This window comes from Oncorhynchus keta, chromosome 22 (genome assembly GCF_023373465.1).
Source record: "Oncorhynchus keta strain PuntledgeMale-10-30-2019 chromosome 22, Oket_V2, whole genome shotgun sequence".
Taxonomy (NCBI): Eukaryota; Metazoa; Chordata; class Actinopteri; order Salmoniformes; family Salmonidae; genus Oncorhynchus; species Oncorhynchus keta.
In genome coordinates this window covers 5,201,929-5,217,521 of record NC_068442.1, presented here as the reverse complement: position 1 = coordinate 5,217,521, position 15,593 = coordinate 5,201,929, and the positions used below count along the sequence as shown (strand labels likewise).

The window sequence follows — 15,593 nt, the reverse complement described above, 5'->3', positions numbered from 1 at the left end:
GTACAGGATGTACAGTATGTTAAACATAATTGCCAAACTCAACACAGTCTAAAGTGTGTACCATTATGTATCCTCACCTTCTGTGGGATCCTTTCCCTGCTTCTCCCCTGTTCCTCCGCCCAGGTTCTTTGAGGACCTGAAGGACATGCTGGGCTTCACTCCGTTTCGATTCTACTACTACATGTGGAAGTACGTGACCCCCCTGCTGCTCATCCTTCTGCTGGGCTCCAGTGTGATCCAGCTGGGAATGACCCCACCCAGCTACAGTGCCTGGCTAGAGGACATGGTGAGGTGTCTGTGGTCTCTGGTGCAGCTGTCAAATACAGTATTTTAGTTCAGTGGACCTTCGGTTCAATTAATGGGATACACAGGCTTTTTTTATACTCCAGCACCAAAACAACAATTCAACTACACATCTATATCTCTTTTCTCTTTTTCTATAGTCCTATATTGCCTCCTGTACTTGCCTTCTTTCCTTTATCCACACTCATTTTAAAATACCTAGATACCTGGATGGTTACGTGATAGCCCTCTGCCATATTAGCTTCACCAATCCTCTTGGATTATGAGATCAGCACAGATTTGAGGAGTGGACGTTACACTTAAAACTGATTTAAGATCCTTCCCTGTCTCTCCTAGGCCAGTGAGAAGTCCCTTAAATATCCCACTTGGGGCCTGGCAGTTTGCATCTCCCTGGTGGTGATGGCCATCATGCCCGTGCCCGTGGTCTTCTTCCTCCGCTACTTCAACATCATCGACGAGAACGCTGGCGTGGTGTCCACCATCTCCTACAAAAAGGGCTGCATCATCAAGGAGAGCGTCAGGCCCGAGGAGGACGATGATGCCAGCCTCATCCACGCAAAGTCGCCCGGCAGCGAAGCGCCCTCTCCCATGCCTGGCAACAGCATCTACCGTAAGCAGAGTGGAGGGGTCCCCGATGCCGCACCCAACGGCCGCTACGGCATCGGCTACCTGATGGCTGACATGCCAGACATGCCCGAGTCAGACTTATAGAGCGACTTGTAGGGCGATGTCTATGGTCCTCCCACCCTACTGGCTGGCCAACCAATCCCTCTCCGTTGCGTTTAGTCATGGGAATCATCATCTGCATATTTTTATTTGTAGTGTTTCAGTATATTCTTTGTAGTTATCGTAGCTGCTCCCCTTCATGTTTTCCTCGTCCCCTTTTGCCGTGAAAACGATTAAAAAGGTGTGTCCACTGTACATATTATCTCCTTTTGTCTTCCCCACCCATTTGCTCCTTGGCTCAGTCCCAAATATATCCTCTCTAGCTCCCAGTCCGGGAGACCTTGTTGACCCCCTAGTGGACAGAACAGGATAGTATTGGTGTAAGCAATAAGGTGGAATCCAACTCCACCAAGGCTACTAATAGTGCTAGGCAGGATAGGTGTGAATTCAATTCTGTAAAGTAAATTCAGTAAGTAAACTCAAATTAAAATGGTCTTTATTGCTTCTCTATGAAAACAACAATGAATTTGAATTTCTGTCTACTGTCTGAATTGATAGAATTGAAATGGACTTAACCCAAACCTGATTCTAGGCTCTGCCAGGGAAAGTCAACAAGGGTCATAGGCTATGTATGGACCAGTGAGGGTTCCATTTGGGACTGGAGCTTCTGTCCACAGTATGTGCCCCACAGTATTATGACTTCACCACTGGCCCAGAGTACTGAGATTAGTAGCAGTGTAGGCGCTTTGGATGACATACTTGTTGACAATGATGCTATGCTGACCACATTTCCTTAATGTAAGTACAATATAGTGCAAACAGCGAAAGGATGGCATTGAAACTGAACCCCCCAAATGATTGATCTAAAAGAAAATGTGTGCCTAAACATGACTGGGGTGGCAGGTAGTCTAGTAGTTAGAGTGTTGGACTAGTAACTGAAAGGTTGCAAGATCAAATCCCCAAGCTGACAAGAATCTGTTGTTCTGCCGCTGAACGAGGCAGTTAACCCACTGTTCCTAGGCAGTCATTGAAAATAAGAATTTGTTCTTAACTGACTTGCCTAGTAAAATAAATATGTTTATAGAATACATGGTGAGCATTGTATATTTAAGGTATTCTGTAAATATAATATAGAAATATTATAAATATATTTATCTGAATAGTTTGGATATCAGAACACCTTGTTTTTTGGTAAGAAGTGCTACAAATCCTTAACTCTGGTCTCTTTTTTTGTTTACTGATGTGCTGTCGGTCTATGTAAAGAGTTTGACTCTTCTTGATAACTTGTAAATATTTTTCCATGAAATGGCTTCAAAACACAATGTATTTTTTTCCCTTTCGAGATTAAAGATCAAACTTGGTCCATGCTTGGCACTGATGTCTATGTAGTTCAGTGTTGTCCTCATCTCACCGTTTGTCTGTCAGGGAAATGTCAACCATGAGTCAGATCAAACAACAGATACAGACACACTCATATTATATTGAGTTAAGGCTACATCAATAGGCAGCCTATTTAACTGTGTTACACTGCTCTCTAGTGTGCATAAGGTAAACGTCTTTAGATCTTTTTAAGGCCTTTTGGGAGTCATGGGGTAACTGCATACATGGAATGTCTCTGGAAGTGGGCGTATCAACAGAAATGGAAGGATTAACCAAATTGGGTGTTTGGAAAGTGAATCAGCTAATGGGCAGATTTTTTGGCCACTCAAGACTGTTTTGCGTGGCTGCTGTGTTTTCTAACTTTCCGAGTGTGTTCTTGGTCGGACTCGGCAGAGGTGACAGTAAAGAATTTCAGTTAGGCTAACGTTTTTGCCATTCACTTTGAGCTGTGTCATTGGTGTAGCTACCTAAATTATTAGTTTTTTTGTATTGTCATCTGAGATTAATGTGGCTATAATCTGCCAAACTAACGTTAGCTAACCTTTTAAAATGAGCTATCATCACTGAGAGCGACTGCTAACTAACGTTATCAACTCATCTAGCTAACTTAGTAAACAATTTTTCATTTATGTTTGTTTGACAGTTTTGAAAGCTGCTGATGGCCGCATGGTTTTATCCCAGTAATTGTATCATCGCCCCTTCTGCCAGCCCTCTATTATCAAGCCACAAGACTATGGCAGTTTGTGGGCACACATTTAGTGGTGGGGAGTTGACTCCAAAATAATCGATTCCTCGACCCCTTGCCCGTCGACTCCCATTTCTGGGTGTCAAGATCCGATTCTTCTTCGAATCGGCTCTAAAGATTCCAGTATTTTATTTTTTGCATGGGAGGAAACTATTTTCTGTAGTATACTTCAAGAACACAAACTCCCGCATCTTTTTATGTAGCCAGAAAGCTGCCAAAAGTTTGGACATATGTATTGTTAGGATCGTAAGAAAAGCCATGCTTGAAACATGAAACCTAACCGTTAAATTACTTCTGTAAACGTACAAACCCAATGTTACAACTATGAATGAACATTTACACGTTAACCTTTCTAGCGCAGGTATTCCGCTAGCGGAACACCTCGACAAATATTTTTGGGAAATGTGTAACTTTAACACATTAACAAGTCCAATACAGCAAATGAAAGAATCTTCTTGTTAATCTACCCATCGTGTCTGATTTCAAAAATGCTTTACAGCGAAAGCACAACATATGATTATGTCAGACCACTGCCAAGTAAAAAAAAACTGCCATTTTTCCAGCCAAAGGTAGGAGTCACAAAAAGAAGAAATATAGATACAATTAATCACTAACCTTTGATGATCTTCATCAGATGACACTCATAGGACATCATGTTACACAATACATGTATGTTTTGTTCAACAATGTGCATATTTATATCCAAAAATCTCAGTTTACATTGACGCGTTACGTGTAGTAATGTTTTGATTCCAGTGATTTTGCAGAAATACTCATAAACATTGATAAAAGATAAGATAAAAGTGTTATTTTCCTTAATGCAACCGCTGTGTCAGATTTCCAAAAAACTTTACGGAAAATGCATCGTCTGAGAACGGCGCTCAGATCCCATTCCAGCCAGAGAAATATCCGCCATTTTGGGAGTCAACAGAAGTTAGAAATAACACTATAAATATTCACTTACCTTTGATGATCTTCATCAGAAGGCACTCCCAGGAATCACAGTTCAACAATAAATTACTGATTTGTTCCATAAAGTCCATCATTTATGTCCAAATAGTCGTTACAGGTATTAGAAACAAGTCAAATGATGTATGGAATCCATCTTCAGGATGTTTTTAACATAAAACGTCAATAATGTTCCAACCGGATTCCTAGGGCTGTAGAAAAGCACTGGAACGAGAGCTAACCTTGTCGGGAGCGCGCGTCATGAGCATGAGACACTCTGCCAGACCACTGACTCCAACAGGTCTCATGAGCCCCTCCTTTATAGTAGAATCAAGTTTCTAAAGACGGTTGACATCTAGTGGAAGCCGTAGGAAGTGCAACTTGACTCCATAGACGCTGTGTATTTGGTAGGCCAAGCTTTGAAAAACTACAAACCTTAGATTTCCCACTTCTTGGTTGGATTTTTCTCAGGTTTTTGCCTGCCATATGCATTATGTTATACTCACAGACATCATTCAAACAGTTTTAGAAACTTCAGAGTGGTTTCTATCCAATGCTAATAATACTCTTCTTCTTCTTCTATGGTATATTGGTGATCACACAATATAATTCCCCCCAAAAACGGAACTACGAAAAAATAATTGAAAAAAAGAATACATAAAATAAAACAGATCTGATCCCTACACAGGCTCAAGGGGAACCTGGGAGGGTGGGGCTTCTGGCGCCAGTACCCCTTGCAAGTCTTCAGATGTAAAATCCCAAAACCATTTCTGCCGCAGCCACAATAATGTCCAGTCTCTTTGACTTCTTTGAGACTTGTGCTGTACAGTTTAACTGTGGCAATGAATGCAACAAAATCCACCTTTTTAACACACAAGGTATATTTTGTCTGGCAGCAAACATTTGCTACAGGCTGTGGTGTATCCACTACCATATATTCACTAGCATCACTGGTTTTCGCAATTATTTGAAATTGCCTTCGAATAGGCGATTTCGATAGGCTTCACTAACCTTTGCCACCTCAATTTCCTTCACCCTTACAGAGCAGTCCAGGAACTCGGGATAATGATCCACACCACAATTGCAACACCGTCGTCCTTCTACACACCGTTCTTCAGTATACTCTGTTCGCCTCACACTTGAAACATGGCAAAATCCAATGAAATTCTTACACTGCAGTGGTTTGGGGATGAACGCTCTTACAGCGTATCTTACAAATCCGAGCTTCACATGCGTAGGTATTTGCTCTTTATCAAAAAACAACAGAACCGACAGACTTTCTTGTTTTTCTCCATTCACCCAGCGGTTCAGACGCGAGCACCAACCACACCAGTAATTCTCTTCAGGTATTCAACCTGAACACCCATCGTCACGGGTGCTCTACTCCAAAGTTCAAACATAACTTATGTTGTCTGGATTCTTTTGAGGCCTTCTGCAATCTTCCTATGAGAAATACAATTAACCAGAATAAGACCACTCTTGATCACTCTGACAGACTCCACTTTTCCAAGTGCATACTCGACCATTTCCGACACCTTAAATGGGTTTCCCCACATATACAACCTTTCTCAACAAACGCATCCCAACAAGAAGCGATTCATTGTCATTTACACATGTATCCTCCACTCCAATTTTAGACAATTTCCTCTTTCTTCCAGTTTATGATACTATTGTCCATTCAGAACATTCATCTTCACCAAATTTACCCGAAGCATTGCGTAATTCGAACTCGGCATCCACTTCCGCCATCTTACTCCTTCCAAACGCACTCCCCCTTCAATAAAGCAACTCTAGCTGAGTGTCACACCCTGGCCTTAGTTATCTATGTTTTCTTTATTATTTTGGTTAAGTCAGGGTATGACATGGGGTTTTTATGTGTTTTGTCTTGTCTAGGGGTTTGTATGTTTATGGGGCTGTTTCCTGTCTAGGTAAATTGTATGTCTATGGTTGCCTAGATTGGTTCTCAATTAGAGGCAGCTGTCTATTGTTGTCTCTGATTGGGAACCATATTTAGGCAGCCATATTCTTTGGGTATTTTGTGGGTGATTGTTTCCTGTGTCAGTGTTTGTTCCACACGGGACTGTTTTTGGTTAGGTCACGGTTATTGGTTTTGTATATCAAATCAAATCTATTTATATAGCCCTTCGTACATCAGCTGATATCTCAAAGTGCTGTACAGAAACCCAGCCTAAAACCCCAAACAGCAAGCAATGCAGGTGTAGAAGCACGGTGGCTAGGAAAAACTCCCTAGAAAGGCCAAAACCTAGGAAGAAACCTAGAGAGGAACCAGTCTATGTGGGGTGGCCAGTCCTCTTCTGGCTGTGCCGGGTGGAGATTATAACAGAACATGGCCAAGATGTTCAAATGTTCATAAATTACCAGCATGGTCGAATAATAACAAGGCAGAACAGTTGAAACTGAAGCAGTAGCACAGTTAGGTGGACCGGGGACAGCAAGGAGTCATCATGTCATCATGACATTAACCGTCCTGGGGCACGGTCCTAGGGCTCAGGTCCTCCGAGAGAGAGAAAGAAAGAGAGAATTTGTGTTTGTGTTCATGTTTAGTTTTTCTCATTAAAAACCATGGACACCTACCACGCTGCGTATTCGTCCGATCCTTGTTTCACCTCTTCAGAGAAGAAGAAACAGAAATGCTTATGGGGGAGGGGTTGCTGTATATATTCAGAGCCATATCCATGTAATGCTTAGAGAAGTTATTGTGTCAAATGTTATTGAAGTGTTGTGCAGGTTGGCACATTTCTTTTGGGGTGTCAGTATCTAAAAAACAGATGTGTGAAATGCTTGATAGTGTATGTGATGTAAACAGAAGTCTACTTTCTTGGGGACCTGATTATTGACTGGTTTTCATCAAGCTGACCGCTCAACAGATAGCTTCTCACTGTAACCAGTGCCTGTAATCTGGTTCAAATTATTAATCAACATACCAGGGTGTTCACAAACACTACAGGGGCAAGATCATACACATGTATTAATCACATTTTTACTAATAATGTAGAACTTTGTTCTAAAGCTGTATCCGTACCCATTGGATGCAGTGATCACAATATTGTGGCTATATCCAGGAAAGCCAAAGTTCCAAGAGCTGGGCCTAAAATACTGTATAAGAGATCATACAAAAGATTTTTCTGTGACTTATGTGGATGATGTGTTAAGAATATTTGTTGGTCTGAATTGATTAATAAGGAGCATCCAGACACTGCACTTGATGAATTTATAAAATTGCTTCTTCCAATTATTGATAAACATGCACTTGTTAAATTACGAGCCTACTTGGTTTAGCCAAGGAAAAGGTCAGGAACCTTCCCGCTAGCAGTAATTGGCTGAGATAATGGATGGGCTGGACATGCCAAGAAATGAGTTCGGATTGGTATGCCATGTAGCATGCAACTGTCTATAACATGAACCACTCAGTATCCTTGCTAATGCAGCATTTTGAAAGATATCACGAAGAACTGCAAATGTGTTGCTAATGCTCTCCAGTTTCTGAAAGATGATCGTGCCATGCTGACTCTCTGACTCTGAAAATGAATCAGACTGACGAAATCCCTGAATTAGGTAAAAACATTTTCATTGAACCAGACATTGTAGAGTCATCTGAAACGGTGATCAACAGTATTGTTGTAACTAAAGAAGTTGATTGTCACGCCCTGGTCGTAATATATTGTGTTTGTCTTCATTTATGTGGTTAGGCCAGGGTGTGACATGGGTTTATTGTGGTGTGTTTTGTCTTGGGGTTTTGGGTGTGTGGCTTAGTGGGGTTATCTAGCAAAGTCTATGGCTGTCTGGAGTGGTTCTCAATCAGAGGCAGGTGTGTATCGTTGTCTCTGATTGGGAACCATATTTAGGCAGCCATATTCTTTGAGCGTTTTGTGGGTGATTGTTCCGGTCTTTGCACCAGATAGGGCTGTTTCGGTTTTCACATTTCATTATTTTGTAGTTTCTTCATGTTTTTTTCGCTTCATTAAAATATCATGAATCATCATCACGCTGCATTTTGGTCCGACTCTCCTTCTCCACAAGAAAGCCGATACATTGATCCAGTTTTGAAATCAGTGGAATGCCCGGTGGAAGGTGAGTATGATAGCTAATTAAGGTGACGGTGTAACGTCTTCTCCCGGTCACTCCCCAGCGCTTGAGAGCGCCAGGCTGCCCTGCATCATGCACTCCTGTCATCCGTTACTCACACCTGCCTTTCCTTGTAACGCTCATCAGCGATATTGGACTCATCTGGACTCACTCATCACCCTATATTTGTCACTTCTCCAGCTCTGTTCCCCGCTTCTGCATTGATTGTCTTTTGTTTGTTACCTGTTTGCTGACGCTGTTCCTGTCTCGTTCCATGTCCGTTATTTATTAAATGTTTTACTCCTCGTACCTGCTTAGTCTCCAAACTCATTCCAAAAATAACACACTAGAGCTGACCCCAATTAGTTGATTGGCCGATAGGCTGTTGATCGACCGAGTTGGTTTTAGTTGAGCAGTAACAAATATATATTTTTGTGCCCATCAGTGAACTAATCCAATGCAGAGGCCTAAACTAAAAGCTAATTTATGCTTGATCCAAAAATGTGGTCGGAGGCTCCATATGGAGGGTGTGATGCACTTGCGGAGCCTCCAGAGGCATGCAGAGGCCAAATCGAGCTCACAATTCACTACCCATATTTTGTAACAATGTGGAGGGAGGGCTCTGTTTAGCTCTGCATTGACATGATTGGTTGAAGGTACAGTAGGTGGGGTGGTACATCCTGTATAAATACGAAACTCACTTTCTTGACAACCGCTCTGCACTGCTCCGCTAAGCGCAAGAAGTACCTATGAATGTCCTGACTTCTGCTGAGGCCATATCACCGTGAATGCTGCATGGACCAATGCAGACATCCGATTGACCATGCGCCCAGATGAACAACGCACTTCTCTCTCCAGAATGCGCCCTCTCACGCCAATTTGTGCTCATTCAACTTTATTGTGTGAATTGTTTGTCAGTGTGTATAAATTCCCCATTACATACTTTATCACAGGTAGGTAGTACATTTACTGTAAATTATTTCTATAATTTCTAATCTACAATATTTGTTACTTTGGTTACGGTAATTTACTTTAATGCATTCAATATTATTATTCCAGTTTTCCAGTTTTCATTGTTGGCATGGACACATTGTTTGCGAACAGCACAACATGTTAAAATGTATTTGGTTATTTTTCCATTTACCAGTTTTGTCAATATAGTCATTTTCTTTTATTTTGAGAGTTCTTGTTAATGTTGAGTTAGGACGTGCACACATAGCCAAAGTGTAAATTCAACTAAATGTGTTATTTCAACCATCTAACAGCATAACTAAATTCCACTGGAAAAACAATGTCTGATTTTTGGTTTAGTTGTCACCCAAATGTCTATCACTGATTTCAACCATTTTAAAGCGCAGCAAAATTCAAATGGGAATACATTGTCAGATATTTTGTTAATTTATACAACAGATGATATATCAATGTGCTTCATCTAATAGCAGAACCAAATAACCTGGATTGCAGTTGAGATCACATTAAAAATGCATGGTGAAATTGAGATTATGCACAGATTATTGCAGCAATTGTGTTTTTATTTTATTTTACTAGGCTAGTCAGTTAAAAACAAATGAGTTCTAATTTACAATGATGGTCTACCCCAGCCTCCCCTAACCCGGATGACACTGGGCCAATTGTGCGCCACCCTATGGGACTCTCGATCACGGCCGGTTGTGATTCAGCCTGGGATCAAATCAGGGTCTGCAGTGACACCTCCAACACTGAGATGCAGTGCCTTAGACTGCTGCGCCACTCAGGAGCCACAAGATCGACACAGACCTGTGATGACTTGTGCATGCTATCTTGAACATACAAGCTTTATATACATAAGAAGAAATGTATAGTTACAGTAATCTCAACATGTGGCCATGGATGTTTTAAGGTTGAATGTTACATTAGTTTGCAAGTTAGCCTTATTTTTTATTTTTAAGTAGTCCTAATATTGAATATAATCAATAATATTTCAACCGCAACTCTCTTTTTCAGTAGGAGAGGGAAAGGCAATGGCTGCCCAAACTCTGTTGCACATTCAAAACACTACTGGCACCCGGCCATACAATGACGCAATGTTATCTTTCTTGCTCATTTTTCAAAATAAAAGCCTGAAACTATGTCTAAAGACCGACACCTTGAGGAAGCGATAGGAAAAGGAATCTGGTTGATATCCCTCTAAAGGGATCAAAGGCAGGCTATGGAACATGAGGTTTTCAAAATAGAGGCCACTTCCTGGTTTGATTTTCCTCAGGGTTTCACCTGCAATATCAGTTCTGTTATACTCTCGTACAATATTTTGACAGTTTTGGAAACTTTAGAGTTTTCTATCCAATACTAATATGCATATATTAGCAACTGAGACTGAGGAGCAGGCCGTTTAGTTTGGGCAACTTATTCATCCAAGCTACTCAATACTGCCCCCCCAGCCATAAGAAGTTAATTCCATTCTTTACCTTATATTTTTGGTTGAATTGGAGACATGAATCTAATATCATTTTTGTAACATGTCGACAAGTTAACATTTGAAGGAGATGTACCTTCTTGGATAGTTCCATCTGTCCAGTCTGGCTTTAATTTCAGTTTTGTCCACCAAAAAAAATGATATGTTGGATTCATGCCTTTTAATCGAAATTACAGAATAGGACTAAATCATATCAAACTTTAAATGCACTTTAAATAAAGTTTAATTTAATTTAGTCATTGTTAAACCTAGATTTGTGAATCCAACATATACATTTTTAATTTGTAGATAAACTGGAATTAAAGCCAAGTCAATGGCATAGATGGAACTCCCTAAGCAGAAGATGCAGTGGGCCAAAAAAGTATTTAGTCAGCCACCAATTGTGCAAGTTCTCCTACTTAGAAAGATGTGATAGGCCTATAATTTCCATCATTGGTACACTTCAACTATGACAGACATAATTAGAAAAAAAATTCAAATCACATTGTAGGATTTTTTTAAAGGAATTTATTTGCAAATTATGGCGGAACACTTTTGTTATTGACAATACTTATTTTCCACCATAATTTGCAAATTCATAAAAAATCCTGCAATGTGATTTTCTGGATTTTTGTTCTCTCATTTTGTCTGTCATAGTTGAAGTGTACCTGTGATGAAAATTACAGGCCTCTCATCTTTTTAAGTGGGAGAGCTTGCACAATTGGTGGCTGACTAAATACTTTTTTGCCCCACTGTACATATCCTTCAAATGTTGATATTTGGTTGCGTAATATAATTGTATTTGAAATCAACCAGAGTTGAAACGCTAGGCCTACTGTATTGTCCATTTTTAGTTGAATTCTTGGTTAAATTCAAACAATTGCTGTTGATGACTGCAAATGCTAAATAAGCCTAAATATCATCATTGATGATTGATAAAGAATGGTCACATTGAATTTTCTCTGTTATACCTTTGGAACAACTTTGTCAGCAACAGTCAGTCGGTTTAGTTTTTAAGTAGAGATCTCTCAACAATCATTCTCATGATAGCACATTGTCAGTAACAAATCTCATAGTTGGGCTGGGTAGAACTTTGAATGGGAGACCCAAGCATAGCTACAGTACATTAAATAGATCCATTTTCCAGTAGGATGTGCTGCCCAGACAATGTTTTTATGATATTGGATACAACATTATCTGATCTTGTTTTAAAGGAACAAATTCCATATATTTGGTAAAAGTTTTGTCTATGTTGAAATGACATAATCCTGTTGTTTAAATCTAATGTATTTTCCATGTAGATTATAAAAAATTAAAAATAAATCATATATTGCCATTCTTGCACTTTTCTTAAATCATTTCATATTTTCCTCTGGTTGAAAATCCAATAAAAAGGTCTCTTCACCTCTTTATAGCATTTTCAATACTGCAGAACCAATTTGACATGTAGGTCATTTAGCAGACAAGAGCGACTTACTGTACAGTAGTGAATGCAGAAGTTTTCACACTTTATTTCCCAACTGGTCTCCCATGGGAATCGTACCCACAACCACGGCGTTGCAAAAACCATGCTCTACCTACTGAGCCACAAGCCATTCTAATTGGAATATTTTTACTTCGATTATTGGCACGCCAGAGCTAGTACTTGTTCGCACAGCCTTTGGCCAAGATAACTTCCAACAAACTCTTCTTGTAGCCGTCATTAATGAGCTTGCTGCACCTTTCAACTGGCAATTTGGCACACACTTCAACAGCAAACGTCTCTAATCCTTCATTGTCTGAGGGATGCCATTCACCAACTGCTGTTCCCACATGAAACAAATATTACAGTTTACTACTACAGTCCTTACTATATAATTGTAAAGTTAACTGTCGAACACTGTGTAATACTATACTACACACTGTGTAGTATACTATAAAATACTGCAGTATTACCCACAATGTATTGAATACTACAGTCTGCAAAAACACTACACTTTTTAAAACTATAGCAAATACTGCAGTTTCCTATTTGCATATACCCTGCTCATTTCTCTCTCCCATTATGCAATTTGGGCTACCCATAAGTAAGAAACCGACATGCCAAGTATAGACCATATATTGTGTTTCCTATAGGTTATAGAAAACAGCAGAAGCTCTGAACAATCCATTCAGACCCCAGTTGAAAATGTGCTCTTCAAGAATTTCGTCAGCAGGTTTCCTGAGGTAGAAAGTCTCCGTTAATAAAACAAAAACACTATAATAAATACTACAGTATTTGGTCACTCTGACAGAGCTCAGAGCAAAGTACAGAGAGATCCTTGATGAAAACCTACTCCAGAGATCTCAGGACCTCAGACTGGGGCAAAGGTTCACCTTCCAACAGGACAACATATTCCAGTCTGTGCTAGCAAAACAGTCCTGTAGTAATATATAATAATATAATATATGCCATTTAGCTGACGCTTTTATCCAAAGCGACTTACAGTCATGTGTGCATACATTCTACGTATGGGTGGTCCTGGGAATCGAACCCACTACCCTGGCGTTACAAGCGCCATGCTCTACCAACTGAGCCACAGAAGGACCACTGTAGTGTAGCCTCCTCGTCATTTGACCACTTCCGTATTGAGCGAGTCGCTGGTACTTCCTGCTTTAGTTTTTGCTTTTAAGCAGGAATCAGGAGGATATAATAATGGTCAGATTTGCCAAATGGAGGACGGGGGAGAGCTTTGTATGCATCACTGTGTGTGGAGTAAAGGTGGTCTAGGATTTTTTTTTCTCTGTTTTTTTCTCTGCTGGTAGAAATTAGGTAAAATGGATTTAAGTTTGCCTGCAGTAAAGTCCACGTCCACTAGGAGTGCCGCTTTTGGGTGAGAATTTTCTTCTTTGCATATGGCCTTACAGAGTTGGTTGAGAGCGGTTATAGTGCCAGCTTCGTTCTGTGGTGGTAAATAGATGGATACGAATAATATAGATGAGAACTCTCTTGGTAGATAGTGTTGTCTTCAGCAAATCATAAGGTACTCTACCTCAAGAGAGCAATACCTCAAGACTTCTTTAATATTAGACATCGCCCACCAGCTTTTATTGACAAATAGACACACGTATGTCATCCATTTTGTTTTCCAATGATTGCACGTTTGCAAGAAGAACGGATGGCAGTGGGAGTTTACTCGCTTGCCTACGGATTCTCAGAAGACTGCCTGATCTGCGGCCCCTTTTCCTGCTTCCTTTTTTCACAAAAAAAGGTGTGGATCTGCACCTGTTCCAGTGAAAGCAGGATATCCTTCTCGTCGGACTCGTTAAAGGATGAGTCTGATGTCCGGGAGTTATTTTCGGTCATAAGAGACGTTAGCAGCAACATTATGTACACAATAAGTTAACCTAAAAAAAATATAGCACAATTGGTTGGGAGAATGTAAAACGTCAACCATGTTCTCCGGCGTCATCCTATCTACCACGTCCATCAATAGACTTACCTGCTGTACTATTAGTCAACCAGGAGATGGAGCTATTTGTCAACCTGAGGTACCTGAGAACTCTGAGAGAACCACATTCTGTACAGAACAGAACCATTTACCTCCCCCAAATGCAATGCTTCCATAGAAACATTCTACGGCATATTTGAAAAGTATGCAGGTGAGCTATTGAAAGACAAACATAATAATCTGAGGAGAGATGAGAGAATGTCTCTTAAGGACTTAGAATCAGATCTTTCAATTATCCACAAAAAAAAATGACAAAGGAGGAGGAATTTGTTTACAAAACAAATGTGACTATGTGAATGAATGTTGCTGACATTATATCCCCATAAGCTTTTAAAGAAGCAGCAGCTACTCTTCCTGTGGTCCATAAAACAACACAAAACATGAGAAGTAAAACACTCATACACTGATAGACAAAGGACAGTGACACACATTTAAAATACAACAAAATACAACCAATACAAACAATACAACTAAAACGAATACAAACCTGACAACAACAATAATGTATTCGTTAGTTTGTGTGTCCCCTCAGGACAAATTAGCTAGCAACAGCAAGCTAGCTAAATAGGACAAATTACCTAGCAAGTGCAGGCTAACTAGCTAAATTGCCATACATGTTTAATGCTTTTCGACCTGTCCCCAAATTAATGTCATTGGTTCAGAGTTTGTTTTGATATTTTAACCTGCGTGTCGTGATTGCGTTTGGTGTAGGGGGACAAAATACATTTATGCACGATGGGGAATGCACGCAGCCAGTTTGGGTTCCGTGTAATTCTGGTGACTTGATCGTCGATGCTTGGCTGCCGATCGTCGATGCTTGGCTGCTCTTTTATCCACAATAGGAATTTCTTCATGTAGGTAGCCTACCCACACTCTATATGTGAGCTGTTGGCTAGAGTGCATGCGTGAAAACTAGAGTGGGCACATTCGCTATATAAAGTCATTTATTTTGTGAAAAATCTCATAGTTGAATATACAATGGAAACCTATTTTTTATTTGGTACATCGGAATTAACATTTTAGTCATGTAGCGGATGTTCTTATCCAGAAGATCTTATCTAGTTAGTGCATTCATCTTGAGATAGCTAGGTGAGACAAAGTCAGTGCTATTATAGTGCAAGACAAGTGCAAGGTTGTTTGTGTGTGTGTGGGGGGGGTAATAAGACTGAGATGTCTTACTTAAGATACTCTTTGAAGAGGTAGGGTTTCAGACGTTTTTGGGAAGATGGGCAGCGACTCTGCTGCCCTAGCATGAGAGGGAAGCTGGTCCCACCATTGGGGTCCCAGGACTGGACTGAGCAGGAGCTAACCTACAGTAGAGGTGGGATGGCCAAGAGATCAGAGGGGATATGACGAGTGCCTTTATTAGGACCTGCACCGCTTCCTGTGTGAGGAAAGGTTGTACTCTACGGATGTTGTAGAGCATGAACCTGCAGGAGCGAGTCACTGCTTTGATGTTTGATGAGAACGACAGGGTGTTGTCCAGGGTCACGCCAAGGTTCTTTGCACTCTGGAAGGGGAAACGGTGGAGTTGTCGACCGTGATGGAGAGGTCTTGGAGTGGG

The 15,593-nt window shown here is 40.5% G+C and overlaps 1 protein-coding gene across 3 annotated transcripts in view; it reads left to right on the top strand.

Moving 5' to 3' along the window:
- The window catches only part of LOC118400958 (sodium-dependent neutral amino acid transporter B(0)AT2-like), a 49,471-nt gene extending 47,652 nt beyond the window's left edge, over positions 1-1,819 (top strand). For all 3 annotated transcript variants that reach the window (XM_035798013.2, XM_035798014.2, XM_035798015.2), the window contains exons 11-12: positions 124-286; positions 640-1,819. In XM_035798013.2, coding sequence (XP_035653906.1) covers positions 124-286; positions 640-1,014 — 538 coding nt within the window. In that variant the 3' untranslated portion in view covers positions 1,015-1,819. The remainder of the gene's footprint in view (positions 1-123; positions 287-639) is intronic.
- Positions 1,820-15,593: the final 13,774 nt, after the last annotated feature.